The sequence below is a fragment of the Podarcis raffonei genome, chromosome 7 (genome assembly GCF_027172205.1).
Source record: "Podarcis raffonei isolate rPodRaf1 chromosome 7, rPodRaf1.pri, whole genome shotgun sequence".
Taxonomy (NCBI): domain Eukaryota; kingdom Metazoa; phylum Chordata; class Lepidosauria; order Squamata; family Lacertidae; genus Podarcis; species Podarcis raffonei.
Window position 1 is genome coordinate 64,288,851 of NC_070608.1, and position 20,169 is coordinate 64,309,019.

Consider the following 20,169-nt stretch of genomic DNA (forward strand, 5'->3'; position numbering starts at 1 on the left):
TTCTTTGGTTGGTTCTGATCCTATTCCGTTGGGGGGCGGGGGTTCAAATAGTGTTTTGTTTGTATGCTGCTCAGGGAATATATTTTTTACGGGTGACTATAAATTCAGCAATTAATTGTGTACAAGGAGTATACAAGCTAGCCGCTTCAGGAGAGTAGATGTTTTCTCCTTCACCTCTGGCTGCGTGACGTTTATTTGCGTTCTCGTGTGGTGTCTCGTAGGTCTGGTGTGAAACGAACCTGCGGCGATGCATCAGTGAATATCACCGGTATGTCTGTGAGGTGTGCAACAAGGCGTTCCCCATGCGCTCAGCACTCAAGCTGCACGCAGAGACCCACGCTGCGGATCAGGAAAGAGACAAGCACGAACTGCCCTCGGAGGATCCGGACCGGAAAGCTTACATGGCATCCTTGGGGCTGCAGCATACCAAAGACGTTGAGCCTGCCCAGCAGGAGGAGCTGGCTTCAGATGAGGCCCAAGAAATGCAGCTCCGAACACTGAAATGTAACCTACCTCAGGAACCTGGTAGTGCTAACCAGTTGAACATGTCTCCTCTGGAGGCTGCTTCTGTGGGAGGGCCGTTCTCTGTCCTCGCCCCCACGAAAGAAAACATGAAGCTCCTGTCACTACAGCCTTTCCAGAAAGGCTTCATCATTCAGCCCGACACTAGCATTGTCGTCAAGCCCATTTCTGGCGAGCTGGCGGACATCCAGCAGATCTTGAAGATGGCTTCCTCTGCGACGCCGCCGATAAGCCTCCCGCCCCTCTCGAAGGCGCCTCCTGTCCCCTTGCAGTCCCTCTTCAAGCACATGCCTCCGCTGAAGCCAAAGCCCTTGGTGGCGCCCAGAACGGTCGTTGCAACTTCGACGCCTCCTCCGCTGGTCACCACTCAGCAAGCCTCGCCCGGGTGCATCAGCCCAAGCCTTCCTCCGGCGCCACCCAAGCCGCTCAGAACCTCCGAAGAGTCGACTTTGGCCTCTCACCTTCCTCACGGTAAAGCAGGAAACCAACCCAGCCCTTCTCCCCAGGCCAAGGCGGAGCCTTTGAGCCAGAGCGAGATGAAAACGCAGCTGGAGCAAGACAGCATCATCGAAGCCCTGCTGCCCTTGACGATGGGTGGGAAGATCAAGCAGGAGGTCATGGAGCGGGACTTCAAAGCCATGATTGCCGGGGCAGCAAGCAAGAAGGCCCCCGCTGTGAGGAAAATGACGTTCCCCTGTCACTTGTGCAAGCAGGTGTTCGCATTCTCCGGGGTCTTGAGGGCTCACATCCGCTCCCACCTGGGCATCTCCCCGTACCAGTGCAACATCTGCGACTACATCGCCGCCGACAAGGCGGCGCTGATCCGGCACCTGCGGACGCACAGCGGGGAGCGGCCGTACATCTGCAAGATCTGCCACTACCCTTTCACGGTGAAGGCCAATTGCGAGCGCCACCTGCGGAAGAAGCACCTGAAGACGACGCGGAAAGACATCGAGAAGAACATCGAGTACGTGGCCAGCAACGCGGCGGAGATGGTGGACGCCTTCTGCTCTCCGGACACGGTGTGCAAGTTTTGCGGGGAGGACCTGAAGCACTACCGAGCCCTGCGCATCCACATGCGGACACACAGCGGCTGCCAGAAGAAGAAGCCGTTCGAGTGCAAGGAGTGCGGCACCGCCTTCTCAGCCAAGCGCAACTGCATCCACCACATCCTCAAGCAGCATTTGCACATCCAGGAGAGGGAGATCGAGAGCTACGTGCTGGCTGTGGACTGCACACCTCCCGAGAGCCAGCCGGGCACCCTGCTTCTCGAAGACAGCGCCTACCTAGACCGCAAGCCCATCGCCCCCTTCCTGGAGTCGCAGAACGGCTTCTTGAGGGGCGCCCCTTCTCACGCATCGATCAAACTCGAAAACTCAAGCAGCTTCCCTATGGAATTCGACGAGCCTCTGGACTTCTCGCAAAAGAACAAAGACCTGAACTCTGTGCTGGTGAAGCAGGAGAGCCCGTTCGGGTCTTCTGTTTACGACGGCTCTATGGAGCCCATAGACTTGTCAATCCCCAAAGCTCCAAAGAAGGAAAAGGACGACAGCGCCCCGAGTCAGGATACGAAGGAAGGGCACGTGGAGAATCTCCACAACGGCCAGCAGTCTCCTCCAGTGAACAGTAACCCGGAAAACAAAGCTCCCGGACATTCCCAGCCATTGAAGGGTCCACTGCATTTGACAGTCCCAATCATTTCTCCCTCCCTCCTGGGAAATGCTGCCTTGCTTCGGCCCTTGAGGCCTAAGCCACCACCCCTCTTGCCAAAGCCCCCCGTGGCGAAAGAGCTGCCACCCCTTGCTTCCATTGCGCAGATTATTTCGTCCGTGTCGTCTGCTCCCGCTCTGTTGAAAACAGACGCCGCGGACTCTGTCCCCAAAGCAGCTGGTGGCCCTGAGAAGCTGGGGACCCCAAAACCGAAAGCAGCTCCCGTGGCTGCAGCCCAGGCAGACCCCATCGTTTCCACTGACTTGACGCCGCATGCATGCAGCCCCAATGGGCCCCAGAAGTCCACCACGTCTGGGTCTGTGAAAAAGAGAGGCCGGAAGAAAGGGGCAAAGAACAAGCTGAAGGCAAGCAGCAGCAGCAGCGTGGACCTGGAGTCGAGCGGGGAGTTCGCTAGCATAGAGAAGATGCTGGCAACCACAGACACCAATAAGTTCAGCACGTTCCTGCAGTCGACGGAGGACTTCAAAGAAGCAGCGGCTGACCCAAACGGAACCAGTGAGGAGGAGAAAGAAACGGCCGAAGACAAACTTCTGCGGGGAAAGAGAAACGCCTACTCAAATTGCTTTCAGAAAATCAGCTGTCCTCATTGTCCGAGAGTTTTCCCCTGGGCGAGTTCCTTACAGCGGCACATGCTCACTCACACAGGTAAGAGAGTTTTTGTTGTGAAATGGCCTTGGGGACCCATGCAACGGATGCTTGCTGTAGAGCACATTCTTATAGATTGGGGATGGGGTGGGGTGTCATTCTGGCCTAAGGGAAATTGCCAGGATGAACCAGCTTTAGTACACAGAGCCTGGAAGGGTGCGGTGGGGTTGTTCAGAATGATGTGAGTTCTTACCCAGTTAACCATCCAGCAGGTCGTCTTTGAGATAAACCTACTCAAGTTTTCAAGTGCGTGTTCATACGTTGTTGCATAGGCCATTTATAATGACTGACACTAGATGTATTGGATCAGCATGCATGTAATGCTACAGGAATATAAGCTTGCACAACTAAACCATGGTGCTTTGGAAACCAAGAAGGAAGTGATGGGAATGGAGTTGGAGGGAACACACATGCAAGCTCGGGGATTGTCCCCATTCTGCCCAAAACGGCTCAGTGTCATGTGCGAACTGATCCCATAGCATCTATAAGTGCTGTTTTGGTTGAGGGCTTTCTTATGCCCTAATGCAAAACCTGAAGGACTTCTGGAACAATGGTTTTGCTTGAGTGTTCAGGATCCCTAGTTGGAAAACTGATGGGCTGGGAAACATTCCTGGCCAACTGCCTGGAGGATCCCTGCCAGTCTGGGTGGACTCTACTGGGTTAAATGGATCTTTTGGTTTAGGCTACCTGCCACACTAGTCTGAGGAAACTGCTGAAAGGGGATGAGTGGAAGGGGATAAACAGCAGAGGGAGTGCTGCTCAGTCCTGTCCCCCAAGTCCATATCTCTGCTTCAGATCCCCCATAGTAGCTATTCTCCCTTGTGGGATGTTCAGTGCCCTTTTCCTCCACGTTTATAATCCTGAGGATTAGAGAAATTTCTGGGGGAATGGTGGGATTTGGAAAAGCGAAAGAGCGTCCCAGTTTTTTCACTATGCCTCTACTTCCATCTGCCACCACCAAAAGTGGCTTTTCTTACCTTAAACAAGCTGTTGAGCTACCGTTTAAAAGAGCATTTGCATGTAACACATAGTTTGGGCCTTACTATAAGCCTAATTCTTAAGTCCTCTGAAATTTTAAGACTGCTGTGAATGTTGTGTTTGGCTGCAGCTCTGGCCCTCCTCTACCAATCCCCAGACACACCATAATAACCAAACAGACCTCCTTTCTTGCAGTGGATGGCCATAGTTGGTGGTTCTGTTTTCATATCTAAGCTCATGGTGTTTAGTTGCGTGGTTCAGAGGCCACAGCTGCTCTCAAAAAAGAAAGGCAGAGCAAAGGACAAAATAAACTTGAGCAACTATCACAGTAGCATATTTTTCTCCCACTGGTTTGCTACTGAAAACTCATTGTGCTCATGGTAGACATCTTGAAAGTGAAGTGGTGTTACCGCTGAAGGATCTCAAGCTTTCCTGGGGAATTTTTCCTGTTGATGGTTCTCTGGTTCCAAATAAGATATTTGTAGTCTTTCCAGTCTGAAACAGTTGGGAAGTTTTCTCCTTCAAATGTAGCACCCTGCATACTTCCACATTTGTTGCAGGGAGCAAGGGTCAACCTCTAGAGAGTTTTCCACAGCACAGAGCTTACTTTGCAGAGGCATCCTAGTGAGTGGGATACAGGAGCAGTTTTCTGCTCACCTGAAGCGCATCTTATCCAGGTTCTTTCGGATACATGGCTTGCAAAATGCTGGGACACTTGGGTGTGCAGATACTGGTGGCATTGCTGGGTTACCTTTTAGCTTTGCAAGGAAGGCAGGTGATGAGAGCACACTGAAGCTTTATTGACAGAAATGAGGTAAACTTACTGTTCTCTGTAGCAGTACACCGTAGTGAGGAATAGGCCTCAAAATTGGGGGGGGCAGAGATTGCATATTTCAGGTTCATGTAAACATAGCCCCTGGTTAAATTGTTGAACCCAGGGGTGCCTCTGAAATAACATGGTTGGGGATTGATACAAGCTGCTCTCCATCACCCATGCTCACACGATTTCCCCACAGTCTATAAGCATCAGCTAACCAACTGTTAATTTTTATTTATTTATTAGGTTTACATACTGCCCTTCTTCAAAAGAATTTCAGGGCAGTTCACAAGATTAGAAATACATATAAGCAGATAAAACAAAACCAACAAACTCCCTCTGACACATTTAAAAGGCTGCAGAATATGAATCGGCCAAAGGCCTGATTAAAGAGGAACATTTTCGTCCGGCGCCTAAAGATATATAATGAAAGCGCCAGACAAACCTCCCTGGGAGGAGAGCATTCTGAAAAACGGGGAGCCTTCTGAAAACTCAGTGCATAGCATACCTATATAGCTTATTCGTTCATTGCCCTTTGCAACTTTAGTATTGACTGTTCTACTTACACATATACAGTATTCAAAGTTAGTTTTCAGATCATTAGCAACAAAATACATAAGAGAGTAAAGAACATAATTTCCCCCCAGTCAATTCAGCTCCAGGGTAGTTGTCTCTGCATCCCCCTGCCCCTTTGACATTGTGAACTATCAACAAAGTAAAAATAAATAAAAAAGGAGGCTCGGAGCAGTCCTGAAGAGCCTTAACTCTGCTAGCCCAGAGTCTGAAGCCGCTCAGAACACCATTGGAAGTCTCCACTGGCTCTTGCCTGTGCTGTGGTTGAAGCCACCAGCACTAAAATGTTGATGAGTCATTTGCTTGTGCAACAGACTTGGGGTAGATGGGGAAGGAAGCAGATGACAAAATGTGAACTTCTGCTGCATTCCTGAGATGTGACTGCTCCCAGGGAAGATCCCCCCACAGTCGTGACATTACATTAGCAAGATGCTTTCCATGTTAACAAACGAAAGGCTGAAAAGGGAAGGGGAAAGTCCTTGCTCCTGGTGATTGCTCTTAATGGCACCCTCACTGTCTTTAGTGCAGCCCACTTCTGCATATATACCTGGATCTGTTGCAGAGCTCGCAAAAGAAGTATTTATTTTGTGACATGGCGTATGGAATGTATTTTTGAAGCCTGTGTGTGTGAAAACAGTGGGTGTTAGCTCATCTTGGAAATGAGCAGCGGCTGGAGTACTCTTGGGAAATTTGTCAACAGGCTTTCATGTTTTGGTGCTGTATTCTTCAGACATCACTGAAACTCATTTCACCATCTCTGATTTGCCACCTCTCTACTCAACGTATATTCTTACCCCTCTGTTCCTTTGGGTTTAAATAAAAGCAGGACTTAAGCAGTGATGAGACGTTGCTGTATTCCTGTGTGAAATATATAGTTGCTTTTGATTTGCTCTGGCTTCGGTTAAACGTCACAGAGGGCAGAGTTCCCAGCCACACTGAACTACTCCTCTGCAAAATGGAAAGCTAGCCCATTTTCATTTCAAGTATTTTCTATAGGTTTACATCAGTAATCAGCATCTATCTCTCCAATCTGAAGGAGTTGTTTTTTCGCTCTTTGTTGGCAAGAGAACGTCACTATTTGTGTAGTAAAACAAACAAAAACAACACCATGTGAACCATCCCAGAGACCTTCGGAATGGTAACCTTAAATTAGCAAGACAGCCAACAAGTCTTCCACTTCCAGGTCTCTGCATGTTGTGGAAATGATTTAGTGTGTGTGTGTTTTAAAAAAATAATCACATGATCCTTTCAAGTTCAGATTCAGATTTTAAGTAGTGCAAAAGCCAAGTTTGGGTGGAAGATCAATGTGACAGAAACATCCTTAAAGCCTGCATTGTGCTTTGGAGAGGCAGTAGTAGCACTCACCCTTGACTTTCCTATAGCAGCTGATTCCTCCTTGTCCTATTCTCTCGCCATTATTTTTTGCATCCTACTGGTGTGTAGAGATCAGAGGTTGCTGTTGGCGCTGTGTTAACGTGCGAAACGGCAGACTCCCTTCCTCCTAAGGACATTAAACTTTTTGCATCTGAAAGAGAGTTTGGCTGGGGAGATATCTGAGCTTAGGATATTTTTAATGGAGCAGAGTCATAGTTGTTCATCAGAGTCCACATTGTGTTGAATAGTACAGAATCACGACAGCTGCACTGACATTTCAACTTGGATTCTAAAGTGTGATGAACTTGTTTGGAACGCCAGATGGCTAAAATGGGCTCTGCAAGGCGATGGCTCCTTGCAGCAGCTGGAACAGCAAGGAAGCTCCCTTATCAATAGTGTGTACCCTGAATGTCACAGGTTCCTTGGGGCTTCGAATGAATGTTTCCCTTGTCCTACCTGGTGAAGCCAGCAATTGAACCACATGACTCTTTGAATGCAAAGCGTGTGCTCTATCACTCCGCTGCTGCCCTTCCCCCAAACATGACTTGCCATGTGCTTCTCAGACATCTCCCAGAGAGAGAGAGAAGGGTGTCTTTGTGTTTTTGCCAGACATTTCTGTGGTGGTTAGATGTATGATGTAGAGCACACGGAGTCCTTTCCAGCCAGCCTCTGTTTGGCATCCATAATGCATTCCCACCCTAATCCCCCCGCTCTTCCTAAGTTCCCACCTGTTTCAGCTGTTTTCCTCTGGGTCCAGCTCATTTTGTAGCCCTGATGCCCAGTTTTGCATGTTATCTTGTCAAAAATTCAGAATGTGACCAGTCTCTCTTGATGCTGTAACATACTCTACTGGGAAAAACATCCTACAAACTATATATAGTGGTACCTCGGGTTACAGACGCTTCAGGTTACAGACGCTTCAGGTTACAGACTCTGCTAACCCAGAAATAGTACCTCAGGTTTAGAACTTTGCTTCAGGATGAGAACAGAAATCGTGCTCCGGCGGCAGCGGGAGGCCCTATTAGCTAAAGTGGTGCTTCAGGTTAAGAACAGTTTCAGGTTAAGAACAGACCTCCAGAACGAATTAAGTACATAACCAGAGGTACCACTGTAGAGATATGTCCAATGCAGATGTGTTTCAGCACCAACAAGGGGAGGTCATCCAGTGAAGACATCTCTGCGTGATAAGTGCACTACTGCATAAACCAATCCAAAAGCAGATATTAAAATCCTCCACAGTCAGCTGGCTAAGCAGTTTCTTCTGGATTCGTCTGGTTAGCGCAGAATCATGGCGTCTGAAGGGCAGGCTGTGTAATACAGTAGTTAACTCTGATACAGTTGAGTTTTCTTAACCACTCTGCTTCTAAATAGTTGCTCTGCTTTATTAAGCCCATAAGAGCTTAAACTTGAGTCCTATTGTATAGGACACTTCTCAGGGGGCTTGAATTTCAGAGCCTTGATATTCAACCTTCCTAATTTTATTTTATATGTGAGTTGACTTAGGCCACAGCTGCAGTCTTAAAAGTGTTGTTTGGGAAGTAATTCCCCTCCTCTGTTCCTTCAGAGGAGGACTGAGCTGCTATAACTCAGCCGCAGTTGCGCAAAGCAAGCAGAGGGTATAGAGAGGCACGCAGGAGTTCCTGTGACACTTTAGAAAGAAGATAAATGTGTTTTTTCTCCCTGCTCCATTCAGGTCAGAAGCCCTACCCCTGTCAAAAATGTGATGCCTTCTTTTCCACCAAATCTAACTGTGAACGCCACCTCTTACGCAAACACGGAGTTGTCAACTACTGTCTGAGAAGAAACGGGCTTATCCCCCAGTCTAAAGAAAGTGATGCTGGAGCTCATGATAGCACAGGTAGCTCTTTTAGGTTGTTCCAGAATTTAAAACAAAGTCATGTTTCTTTTTTCCTTCGGGCCCCTCAGATGAATGACTGGCTAGGTGTCACAGCAGCACAGACATGTGTGATTACAATGAGGGGTGCCCTCTTTTAGGAAGATTATATCAAATCGGGCCACTGGTCCACCTAGTCCAGGGTTTTGCAAACTTCGGTCTCTAGCTGTTTTTGAACTACAACTCCTAGGACCAGTGGACAGGGATGATGGGGATTGTATTCCAAAAACAGATGGAGACCCAAGTTTGCGGAATACTAGCCCAATACTGTCTACACTTGATCAAAGCATTTCAGCTTGCTCCTCTTCGATCACTCTTATCTCCCAGGGTGATTTAATAGCCAGGCCATCAGCCTATCACCAGTCACCACATAATTATTTTCTATAAGCGAAGAGCCAATAGTAAGATGGTCAGTCCGCCATTCCTTCTCCCAGAAGTCCCCCAGTATTATTTACACTGACCGGCAATGAGTTTTAGCCTGGGAATCTTTCCCAGCCATGCTGGGAAGCGAACTGTGCAAACTTCAAACCATCAATTTTGCATGCAAAGCAGATGCTACACTGCGCTGCAGTCCTCCTCTGTTGTAAACGTCCTCCAGCTCCGTTAAAGTCCAGTGTTTATAGGTAGAAAAGGCCCTGTGTTAAATCCTGCCCGTGCTCCTCCTGACGCAACCTGCTGTTTTTTTCCAGGTGGGGCAGCCAGAGTTGGAGAGAGGTAGTTTCAGAACAAGGAGGGAAGCATTCATTGTCCCCTCATTCTGGACATAGATGGCCCATCCATGCTTCATACGACATCACCAAGGCTCACAATGTGTATTACACAATAGCTGTGCTTCTGTACATCCAGCTTAGCCCTGAGAAGGGAGTGGGTGCTGAGTAAATAATGACCTGATAGCACCCAGGGTAGTTGTTGTCTTCATTGTTTCTAGTTTGATTAAATAGGTTAAGCAACCTAGATACTTTTTTTTACTATCGTTACAGCAAGAGAGCTTTGCCAGCAAAACTGCCTTATTATGACCAAGTTCTGCAAATTGTAGTTGTGATGAAGTCTAGTTTGTTAAAATTACAGACATACAGTGGACGCTCGGGTTGCGAATGTGATCCGTGCGGGAGGCACGTTCGCAACCCGCAGTGCCACATCTGCGCACGAGCGGGTCGCAATTTGGCACTTCTGTGCATGCGCAAAGCGCGATTTAGCCAAAACCCAGAAGTAGCCCGTTCCGGTACTTGCAGGTTCGGCGCGGTGCGCAACCCGAAAACACACATCCTGAAGCGTCTGTAACCCGAGGTATGACTACTGAAAAAGGACACACTTGTGTGCTGAGGAAGTTTTTGATTAGGTTTGACCCAGTTTTCGTTGGACAGCTGGTTGAACCAAAATGAAATTAAATAGCAATTGGATCTCCTGAGTTAGTCTTTGCAGCAGGGAATGTTTTGATCACAAAATATACAGCCACCTTACCAAAGATGCTCCCAGTTTAAAAGTCCAGATTGTGTAGAACTGCATCCCCAAATCATCTCTGATCAGTTTTCTCGTTTCTCAGATTTGCCAATCCATTCAGAATTTCACAGCAGTTCAAATTCTAAACTAAATTGGAATTTTCAGTTGTATGTAAATCAGATTGTTCTCATTGATTAAAACGATGTGCATGGTGCTTCCCCTCTGAATCTGAAGACATAGGACATGTTTCTAGCGATGTGATGAATTTGCAAAAAGACCATGAAACTTCTGATATCCCAAGAACAACAAAAAGTGTTGGTGCTTTGGTTGTGAAGTTTTAAAATTTTGCTTGGGTACCAGCTCAGCAGCTGCTAACACTGCTGTGCAGGTAAGTTCAGAATAGGTAATTTAGTAACTTGAGGAGGGAAACCTGAGGTTTGGTGTGTGTCCTGGAATTTACCCTTATGGTTGTTTAGTTTAGGGGAAAGTTGTCTTCTCCTCCTGCCACCCCCCCCCCCCGGATAGGTTGGAGTTCCTTCCTATAACAGATGGCTGAATAAAGGACAGCTTGTGGCGATGGTGAGGCATTTGTTACAGGTACCTCTTGGAAAATTCAGCCATGAAACGAGAAAGGTCTCTTTGGTGAATCCTTCTATCTGTAAGATTCCTAGCTTACCAAAGTGTTCCACCTAGTGGATGCTGTTTGAGATTGGAGTGTGGTGATGGGGAGGGGGTGGAGATCCCCAAACCAACCTGGCTCTTCTGCAGAAATTGAAAGTTCCTATAGTGGATCTTCACTATTTTTCCATAGGGCTGTTGCAACTTTAGGTGTCAGTGCAGCACAATGCAAGTGCCTTGCGTAACTTCTTTCTCATTGCTATTGCATGCATTATTTGCCTCCCTCAGTATGGGGTGTGTGTGTGTGTGCGTGCATTCATGCATAGAAGCAGGTGTTAACTTCGGCCTTTTCTGGTCCTCCCCGCTGCTCCTGCTGCTGCCCCTGGTACGTGACTGAAAGAATGAAAAACGAGTCCTTCAGAGGACCCAGAACAGTAGCTTATAACTGAAATCCCTGGAAGCTGGCATGCTTGCGTTGCATAACTGTCAGTTATGCAAATGATATAGTCCTTTATCTCTCGCATTCATATGTAGGCATTTCAGTTAGACCTGTTTTGGGGGTTTTTTTTATACCTCGGAGGCTCCACCCAGTTAGTCTCTTAGATTTCAAGGTTTTAAGTAGTGAATTCCAGTTTCTGCCCCACCCTGTAAAGAGTTCCTCCTTTAGCCATGACAAGAATGCACTGTTCACACTTTGCTTCCTAGTCAGCAGTTCTTTCACAAAAGCCAGAAGCGTTTTGCCACCCTTAAATAGGCTTATAGGGACACTACATGCAACAGCCATGTATTTTTTAGTGAAACATTAACGGTTTTTATTTTTGGGGTGTGTGCACGCTAAAATAGGTCCTGCTGTTGTTGTTGTTGTCATCCATCTATCTTGAGAGGCAATGGAGTGCTCTTCCAGGGGTAAAGTCAAACTGTTGTGTTAGCAGCACCAAAGTGACCTCCCCAGGACTCAAGCCTGGTCAGTGTGTATGGAAGTCCTGGGCTGCCGAGACAAGACCCCCCTCTTGGACTTGTGGCTGTGGTCCAAAGGAAAGCAGAGCAATATGTATTGCTAAATAGGTCCTCTCTTTCAAGGAAAGTCAACAGAATGTGCTAAGTGAATACTAAAAGGTGGGCAACTTCCAAGAATAGGGAGTCCAGTTGCAGGTTTATTTTTAAAACTGGTATACCACCTAATTTTCAAGAGAGAAGGCAGCTTCCAAATACCACACATAGCTCACCGTCTTATTTCCTAACCCCAATTAGTTCACGTGGTCAGTAGTTGGTTGCTCCTGAAACTAAGCTTGGAACACACAAAAGATAATCCGGCTGGAATAATTCCCACATTCTAGTTTCCGAAAATGATATTAAATACCCACTCAGAACACCATTTTATCCTTGCAACAACCTTGTAGGGTAGGTTATCCCATGGTGCAGGAATGGGAAACTTTTGGTCCTCATGATCTCATGATCTTGTTGGACTACAACAACTTCATAATCCATTGGCTATGCCTGCAGGGGCTGATGGGAGCATGTTCCTGATCCCTGCCTTAGGGCGAATAATTCACGCAAGACCACCATTTGAGCATCATTGCAAGGGGGTTGGACTAGATAACCCCGGGGTTCCTCCCAGCTCTACAGTTCTATGATTCTAATGGTGATTTGAACCTGGGCTTCTCATGCCCTAACTCAGGATTGTAGCCACTGCATCCTATTGGTTCTGCTACCTGAAGCAACCAAATTTCTGGATTTCCCCCCATGCTATGACAACGGTCAAAATGTGGTCGTCCCTGCAGGAGGTTCTTGGTGTGGGTGGATGTGCTGCATTTTGCATTTCTTGAGCTTAAACTACTTAGCTGTATGGATGCTGATTAAAGGAGGAGTCGGTAAAAGGGGAACTAGGAAGCTGCTGTGGTTGTAAGAAAAAATGAGAAATGCTAGCAAATACTTTGCTAGAAAGGCAGAATGCGAACTTGTGATTTCAAGGGGAGATTCCGGGATATTTGCCGCCAGAGACAGTTAAAAAATTATTGTGCTTTTGATTTTGATTTTTTTGGGGGGGGGGGGTTAACTGTTGTTTTCTACTGTGTGTGTTTGTATGTAACGTGGTAAGTGATGACTCCTCTTTCTATAAAGGAAGGATAGGGTTAAAATATTCTCTCCCACTGAAAGCCACTTAATAGCTCATGTGATCAAGTATTGCTGATTTGGTTGTTTTACAGACTGAATTGGCTCATGGGGACTTCCCTGCCTTCCATTCTGTGCTGTGGGTTCTTGGGCTCATAATGCCACCTCTTGAGCTGTAACCTAACTGCTGTGATAAATTCTGAATTACAGGAATGTTGTGATGAAGCTGTTGCCAGTCTGGTGTGATGAATATGGTTATATTCATAACAATCTTTTGTTCCTGGGGATTAGCTATGTTTGCCATTTTGTCTCAAAACGCTGAACATTCCTACTGCTAAAAACGGTTAGCTCACAAATGTGTGCATTGTGGTCTTTGCGCGATTCCACGTGGCCTCTGCACCAGTCCAACTATCCTCATTTTCTCCCATTAAACCCAACATGGACCAGCTGCATATTCCTGCATTGCAGGGGGTTGGACTAGATGATCCTCAGGGTCCCTTCCAACTCTACAGTGCTATGATTCTGCTATGATTCTATCTTATCACCAGTTTGCTTTAAAACATCTACAGCTTGTTGATTTCTGTCTGTCTCAGCCTTGAAAGTCATCTCCTTTTCCAAGGACTTTCCCTATCTTAGGTTTTGAGGTTCTCGTTCATAAATATGTGCTCTGTGTGTCAGCATGAAAGGAACCTAAACATTTCTTTTTATCAAGGGTTTGTAAATCCCCCATAGTTACTCAGCAGTTGTTAAGCGTTCATGAGTTGAAGGCTTAGACTTGTAATCTGTAGCTTTTTAGCCTTCTTGGGCTTGTCATGTGTAGAAGGCCTTCTCAAAAACTCAGATGCATGCTAACCATACAAGGTGATTGAGTTTACTCAGGCCAATATATCAATAGATGTAATAAAAAAACTAAAGGATGCTGTGTTGGTCTGTTAAAAAACAGTAGTAGCCCAAAATCCATGGTCGAGCAAAACCTTAGTGCCAACCAAAATGTCACAAAATAGCGAGCAAGCTTTTGATTTCTCCAGAACTTCAGCAGGCTCAAAGCGAGCCACCAATTTTAGTTCATCTACTGCTTTGGCTCTTCATGAGAGAAAGAGGAGAAATGGAATGGCCATTCATTGGCAGCAAAGGGGCAGCAGTTTAAAAATTGTTGCCCTGATCCAATAGGACAGGAAAATACTGAAGGGATCTCGTTTCCACATCTTTAAAGCTTTTAACAATATGTCAAGATCTACTCAACAGAAGGATTGGGCCCTCTGTGTCCCCTCCCAAATAGAGACCCCATCGGGGGTACTGAACACCGTCATGCCCTGCCCTGCTCTAAGGTCAGGCATGGAGGAATCCTATACAGTGGTACTTCAGGTTACAAACTCTTCAGGTTGCAAACACTTTGGGTTACAAACTCCGCTATCCCAGAAGTAGTACCTTGGGTTGAGAACTTTGCCCCAGGATGAGAACAGAAATCGCGCACTGGCGGCAGCAGGAGGCCCCATTAGCAAAAGCGCTCCTCAGGTTAAGAACAGTTTCGGGTTAAGAACAGACCTCCGGAACGAATTAAGTTCGTAACCCGAGGTACCACTGTACACAAGATAGATACCCTTTTCCTCATGTTAGATCAGGGTGAGTGCATTTTGCTAACAGGTAGATCTGTCTTTAATTTTTCTTACATTTTTAGGCTTTGTCTATCTAAGCACATGCCTTTTAAAATAAAATTGCCAACTCGCCAAAAGTAAAAACATGCAGTTTGTTTTTTCTTAGTTGGAAAACAAAATGTGGAGATCCTTGTTGTTGTACGAACCAAATCTTGTGCAGATACAAGTTTCTGTGTCTTCATGCTGGCTTTGTTCAGCTGTCAACTGTATCCAAACAGTTAATCACATGGAACAGATGCTCAGGGGTGCTATGCCAGGCACGGCCATGCTACTGTTGGGCATGTGAGTTGGGCTAAAGTGTTTTGCACCAAGGTTGGCTGTAACACTATTGATTTGACTTGGAGGTCCAAGAATAATAGCTCTTAAGTTGGTGAAAAACACACATCCAATCATGCCTTCTGATGTTATCCTTGACCAGGAATGTGTTGGACCCTGACTCAAAACAAATTTATGCGTGGGTGGCGGTGAAGTGAAACTTTTTGTGTGTGTGATGATTCCTGGTGCTTTTGATTGCTGAGGAACTTCAATGTTTCTCTTTTCTCCTGCAGACAGCCAATCGGATCTGGAGAATGCAAGTGTGGGAAGTGAAGCATTAGACTTGACCTCTGGCGAAAGAGACCACCTAGAGGAGACCGCTGAGCTTCCAGACCCTGAGCAAAGTCCCAAAGAGGAGGAGAAGATGGACACATCTCAAGGGGAAGAAGATGCACAAGAGAAACTCAGCGAGGACGAAGAGGGGCCAGAAGAAGACTCTGCCAGTAACAGGAGCCTTGACCTCAATTTTGCTAGCAAGCTCATGGACTTCAAGCTGGCTGAGAGCGACCAGAGCACTGGTAGCGGCATTCAGGCAGAAAAGAAGCACACCTGTGACATTTGCGGGAAGTCCTTCAAGTTCGCGGGCACTCTCAGCCGGCACAAAAAGGCTCACGAGCGCGACGACAGGAAGGAAGAAAAGAGCAGCGAGGACGAAAGCAAGAGCGTCCAAGGCGGAGGCCACGTTCCTATGGCCCAGGAGGAGTCTTCTCCTGAGCAGGAAGAGCCCACAGGAGACCTAAAGGCAGCAGAGTCTCCCATGGACGGCGAGGCCACGGGGAAGGAGAACGAGGAAAGCGAGAGCATCTCCGAGGGGGAGAGCACAGAGCGGAAGTCTTCGGAGAAGAGCGACGATGACAGGAAGCCAAAAGCGAACGGCGGGACTAAGAGCGAGTCAAAGGCAGACAAGAGGAAGAAAGTCTGCACAGTGTGCAACAAGCGATTTTGGTCTCTGCAAGACTTGACGAGGCACATGAGGTCCCATACAGGTATGAGGGCATTATTCACAACAGTATGACTGTGAGGAAAGGCTGTAGCCTGGCGTCTGAGCACTGTGTGGAGCAGCTCCTAGGTTCGTTCCCAACATCTCCCCTGTCTGAAAACTTAAGAGATCTGCCACCAGTTTAGACAATCCTCGACCAGGAAGGCCACTGTTTTGACTTGTCTATTTCTGTAGACAAGCAATAGGCAAGGAGGGAAAACAGCCTTGCATCTCCCACCTTTTATATACGGCTAGAGTGCTTACTGTTTCTTTTCAAAGAGGTATTCTGGTGCTCTCTTCAACCCTTATAAGATCCAGAATCCTTTAGCTGCAGCATGTTACCCACTTTTAATTTTTTGCTGTAGTTTTTTAAAAAAACTTTTTCTTGCCTTCCTTTTTAAAAAAATGAAAAAATAAAATAAATTACCCAGTCTCCTTATAGCAAAGCGCAACCATCAGGAAATAGAACTCAGTTCATTCTCCCTGTGCATTACTTTATTTGCTCTTCGGTTGAAGGTTGAAAAGGAAGTGCTGATTCATGAGCTGTTGGGCTGTTTTTCGTGTTCCTAGGGCTGTATTATGCCAATTGGAAAATAAGTGAAAATTTGGCGTGTGTTTTTCCCTGAAAGAGAAGGAAGCCTGTTTACACTGCAGAGGGAAAGTGCTTTGTCACTGCTGCTGGATGCATTTCACGAAATTTCTGCAGAAAGCACACTAGCTGAAACGTGAAGAATGAACACCTCGTAAATCGCTCACGTTGCATGCAGCATGTCAAACTATTTTGGCCTAATTCTTGCTAAGAGCATCTCTCTAGCCATCTATTTGCAAAGTCAAAGCCCCCTTGGAAATAATCTTTTTGGGGCACTTAACTATGGTTGTAGAGAGACTAACAAGAACAACAATAATAATATTATAATAATAATTTATTATTTATACCCCGCCCATCTGGCTGGGTTTCCCCTGCCACTCTGGGTGGCTTCCAACTGAATATTAAAAACAATACAGCATCAGACATTAAAAACTTCCCTAAACAGGGCCGCCTTCAGTTATCTTTTAAAAGTAAAATAGTTGTTTATTGCCTTGACATCTGCTGGGAGGGCGTTCCACAGGGCAGGCACTACTACCGATAAGGCCCTCTGTGTGGTTCCCTGTAACCTCACTTCTCGCAGCAAGGGAATCGCCAGAAGACCCTCCGTGCTGGACTTCAGTGTCCAGGCTGGATGATGGGGGTGGAGTCGCTCCTTCAGGTATACTGGACCAAGGCCGTTTAGGGCTTTAAAAGTCAGCACCAACACTTTGAATTGTGCTTGGAACCGTATTGGGAGCCAATGAAGTATGAAAATAAAGTGCAGACACACAGATCTTCAGAAAAGTAACTGGTTTTGCCAGGTTTTACTCCCAAGTGTCAGGGGTTAAGCAAGCAAATGAAAACATGGAGTACATTCAGACTATGGTCCATAGAGTTTCTTGTTTTGCTGTAAAAGCTCTTGCTTTTAGTATGCTGTGAGTGGTTAGATGGGGAACCTCCCTTCCTCCAGATGATGGGTTCCCAACTCCCATCAGTGCAACTCTATATGGCTCAGAGGTCAGAGATGATGAAAGTTGCCGTCGTCAACAACAACAACTGGAGGACCACAGGCTCCCCATCCCTGATCTCATTGAAATCCGATGTCCCTTTTCCTTAACAATAAACATGATCAGTTGTTATTGAAACCAACATGAGCTTTGATCCTGGCAGAATCACCTCTTCCATGGTGGGAAATCAAAGTTCACGATATTGCTGACGTTTTCATGGTCTTTACAGATGAGAAATGCAGGGTTGCCGTTTTATGAGGGGAAATATTCCAAGAAACCTAAATTTGCATTGCTATATGGCACAATCTCCTGCCAACCTAGCAGTTCGAAAGCACGTCAAAGTGCAAGTAGATAAATAGGTACCACTCCAGCGGGAAGGTAAACGGCGTTTCCGTGCGCTGCTCTGGTTTGCCAGAAGCGGCTTAGTCATGCTGGCCACATGACCCGGAAGCTGTATGCCGGTTTGTGTTTTGTGGCAGACTGCATTCCAACTCTGGAAGGAAGGAAGGAAGGAGTTTGTAAACCTTTCTGTCTTGATTTTATCCTAGGGGAGCGACCTTACAAATGTCAAACCTGCGAACGGACCTTTACTCTGAAGCACAGCTTGGTTCGCCACCAGCGTATCCATCAGAAAGTAAAGAGTGCTAAGAACCACGAGAAGGAGAGCGACCGAGAGGACGGCCACTCTCGGGGCGAGGAAGAAAGCGAAAACGAGTCTCTCCACAGCAGCACCAACCCCATCTCGGAAAACGAGTGCGACTCGCTTGTGGGGCTGGGAAGCCATTCCCCAGTCACCAGGAGCCGCAAGGAAAGCCTTGTCAACGCCACAAAGGAGGCCGTTTGCAAAGAAGACAAATCCACCAGTGGGAGTCGGACGGCAGGCTCATGTCCTGCAGAGTCCAGCAAGAACGCCCAGAAGCAAACAGAGTCCCGAGGGAAAGGTGATCGCGGGAGCCCGTCTGGCTTCATCCAGGACTTGCTGGAGATTCACAACAAAAAATCTTCCATGAGTCACATTCTCGCCTCTGCAGAGAGTGCACCTCAGCTCTTGGGAGTCGAATGACGGCTGCAGAATCATCAGCCGCACCCCCAGCGGACACGGAATAAAGTTGACAATGCAAGCTTTTTTTCTTTTTCTTTTTTGAGATGCTGAATTGGCCTGCTGTCAATTATGCAGGAATGGGCTTGAGGGCTGGGGAATAGGTGGGAGTGGGAAGATGGCAGTCTGGATTCAGTGCCATAAGTCTTTCAGTATAAAAAAAAATGCAAAAGACTACAGTTATATACTGATTTGAGTGCCTTACTACTTTATTAGGTCTTTTGGTATCATAGGTTTTTTTAAAAAAACACACACATACAAACAAAAAGATGATTTAAAAAAAATATTAATGAAAATTATTTGGAGAGGACCTTTTTCATTTGAGCATTAATGTTACCTTTTGTATTGGGGTGTGTGAGCTTGTTACTGTATATCTGTGATAGCCGCTTTTGTGTGTTCTCTGAGCTGGAAACAAGGAGTCACTGGGGCAAGGAAGCCCTTGGAAACTTGCAGCCGATAACTGGAAGAAGATTTTGAGAAACCCCTAACAGAGGAACTAGAAATAAGGTGTTGATTTTGTTTTCCTATTCTTGATTTGCTACTTTTCTTTTTGTACTTGCCACACGGGGGGGCGGGGGGAGAGTCAAAACCAGTTCCAGGTGTAAACATGGTTGATTAAACTTGGTCCAAGCCAAAAACCAGGAAAAGCAAAATGTTCAACCTCACTGACTTCTGCTTCTCTGCCTCTCCCCTTCCGCATTAGCGATGATGATGTCCTAGCTACTGTCCTTTTGTAAAAGGCTCTTTCTGGCCCTTGTGGACTTAAAGACTCTACAGAAAGAGTTGCATAGCGACTTAAAAAAAAAAAACCTATGGAAATTATGCACCCACTTGTTATATATATATGTTTGATTTGTGCTTCAATATATTATTGTTATTTTAATATTTTATAAAAAAATTTTTTTGTCAGTTTGCTAATCTCTGCGTTCAGCAGAAACCAATGGGCAATATTTGCCCACGGAAATCTACAACGCAGTTTGGATTGCCTGCTTAAATGTTTGTGATCTAATCTCTCCCCGACTCTCCCCGTCGGGATTGCAACTCTTCTACTGTATTTACACGGAGTCCTCTGATCTGGAGAATCAAGTGTAGGCCGACTCAAGCCCTGTTCACACAACCAGAGCAGATAGACTGAACGAGTGTTGCAGGGAGGGAGAGAGTGGGATTGTAAGGGGGGGAAACCACCACTTGTGCCCTATGCACATACACATTGTACATGTGTGTGTATGCGTCATTTTATTTTTCAATTGCAGGATCCCTGGTTGTATGGACAAGTCCACATGTACCCAGGTGGCATGACTGTAGGGTTGTTCACATGGTCATCTGAGCACTGCTGCCATCCCACTCCTTCCTTCCCGCTCTGCATTCAGTTTGTCCAAGTTGGTTGCATTGACAAGGCCGTTGCTGAAATTGCACGGGGCAGGGGGCATTTCATGGGTGAACAGTTCATTGCGAGTTAGTGAAAAGGAGAAGGATTGATGGAATTAGCAGCAGGCTGGCGCGGAGAGAAATGCGAGGGGCAAGGAGGTCCTCCAAATTGCATGAGGAAGGCACTGCAGGATTCTGTGAAGTTGTTCGAAACTGCAATAGTTGCGTTATCAATTTTTTTTACGTTAATGAGCACGATGATTCCGTCTTCCAGATTAAATGTAGAAAAGAAAATTGCAAGCCTTAAATGATGCCGCTACCTTACTGTGCTTTAAAGCAAAAGAAAGAAAATACTACCGGCGATAAAACTAGGGATTGACAAAATAAATTTCCTTCCCAAAATTTTCCATGAAGTTGGGAGCCAGGATTAGACTGCATATCCTGTTGCTGGCAGCAGGAGCCATTGCAAGTCAA

The 20,169-nt window shown here is 46.5% G+C and overlaps 1 protein-coding gene across 20 annotated transcripts in view; it reads left to right on the top strand.

Annotated features, from left to right (window-relative positions):
* RREB1 (ras responsive element binding protein 1) overlaps nt 1–18,320 on the top strand; it is a 120,943-nt gene extending 102,623 nt beyond the window's left edge. For 19 of the 20 annotated variants that reach the window (XM_053396963.1, XM_053396958.1, XM_053396972.1 and 16 more), the window contains 4 exons: nt 222–2,898; nt 8,334–8,498; nt 14,908–15,660; nt 17,777–18,320. In XM_053396963.1, coding sequence (XP_053252938.1) covers nt 222–2,898; nt 8,334–8,498; nt 14,908–15,660; nt 17,777–18,291 — 4,110 coding nt within the window. In that variant the 3' untranslated portion in view covers nt 18,292–18,320. The remainder of the gene's footprint in view (nt 1–221; nt 2,899–8,333; nt 8,499–14,907; nt 15,661–17,776) is intronic. The other variant, XM_053396976.1, reaches the window with a different exon arrangement.
* The last annotated feature ends 1,849 nt before the right edge of the window (nt 18,321–20,169 follow it).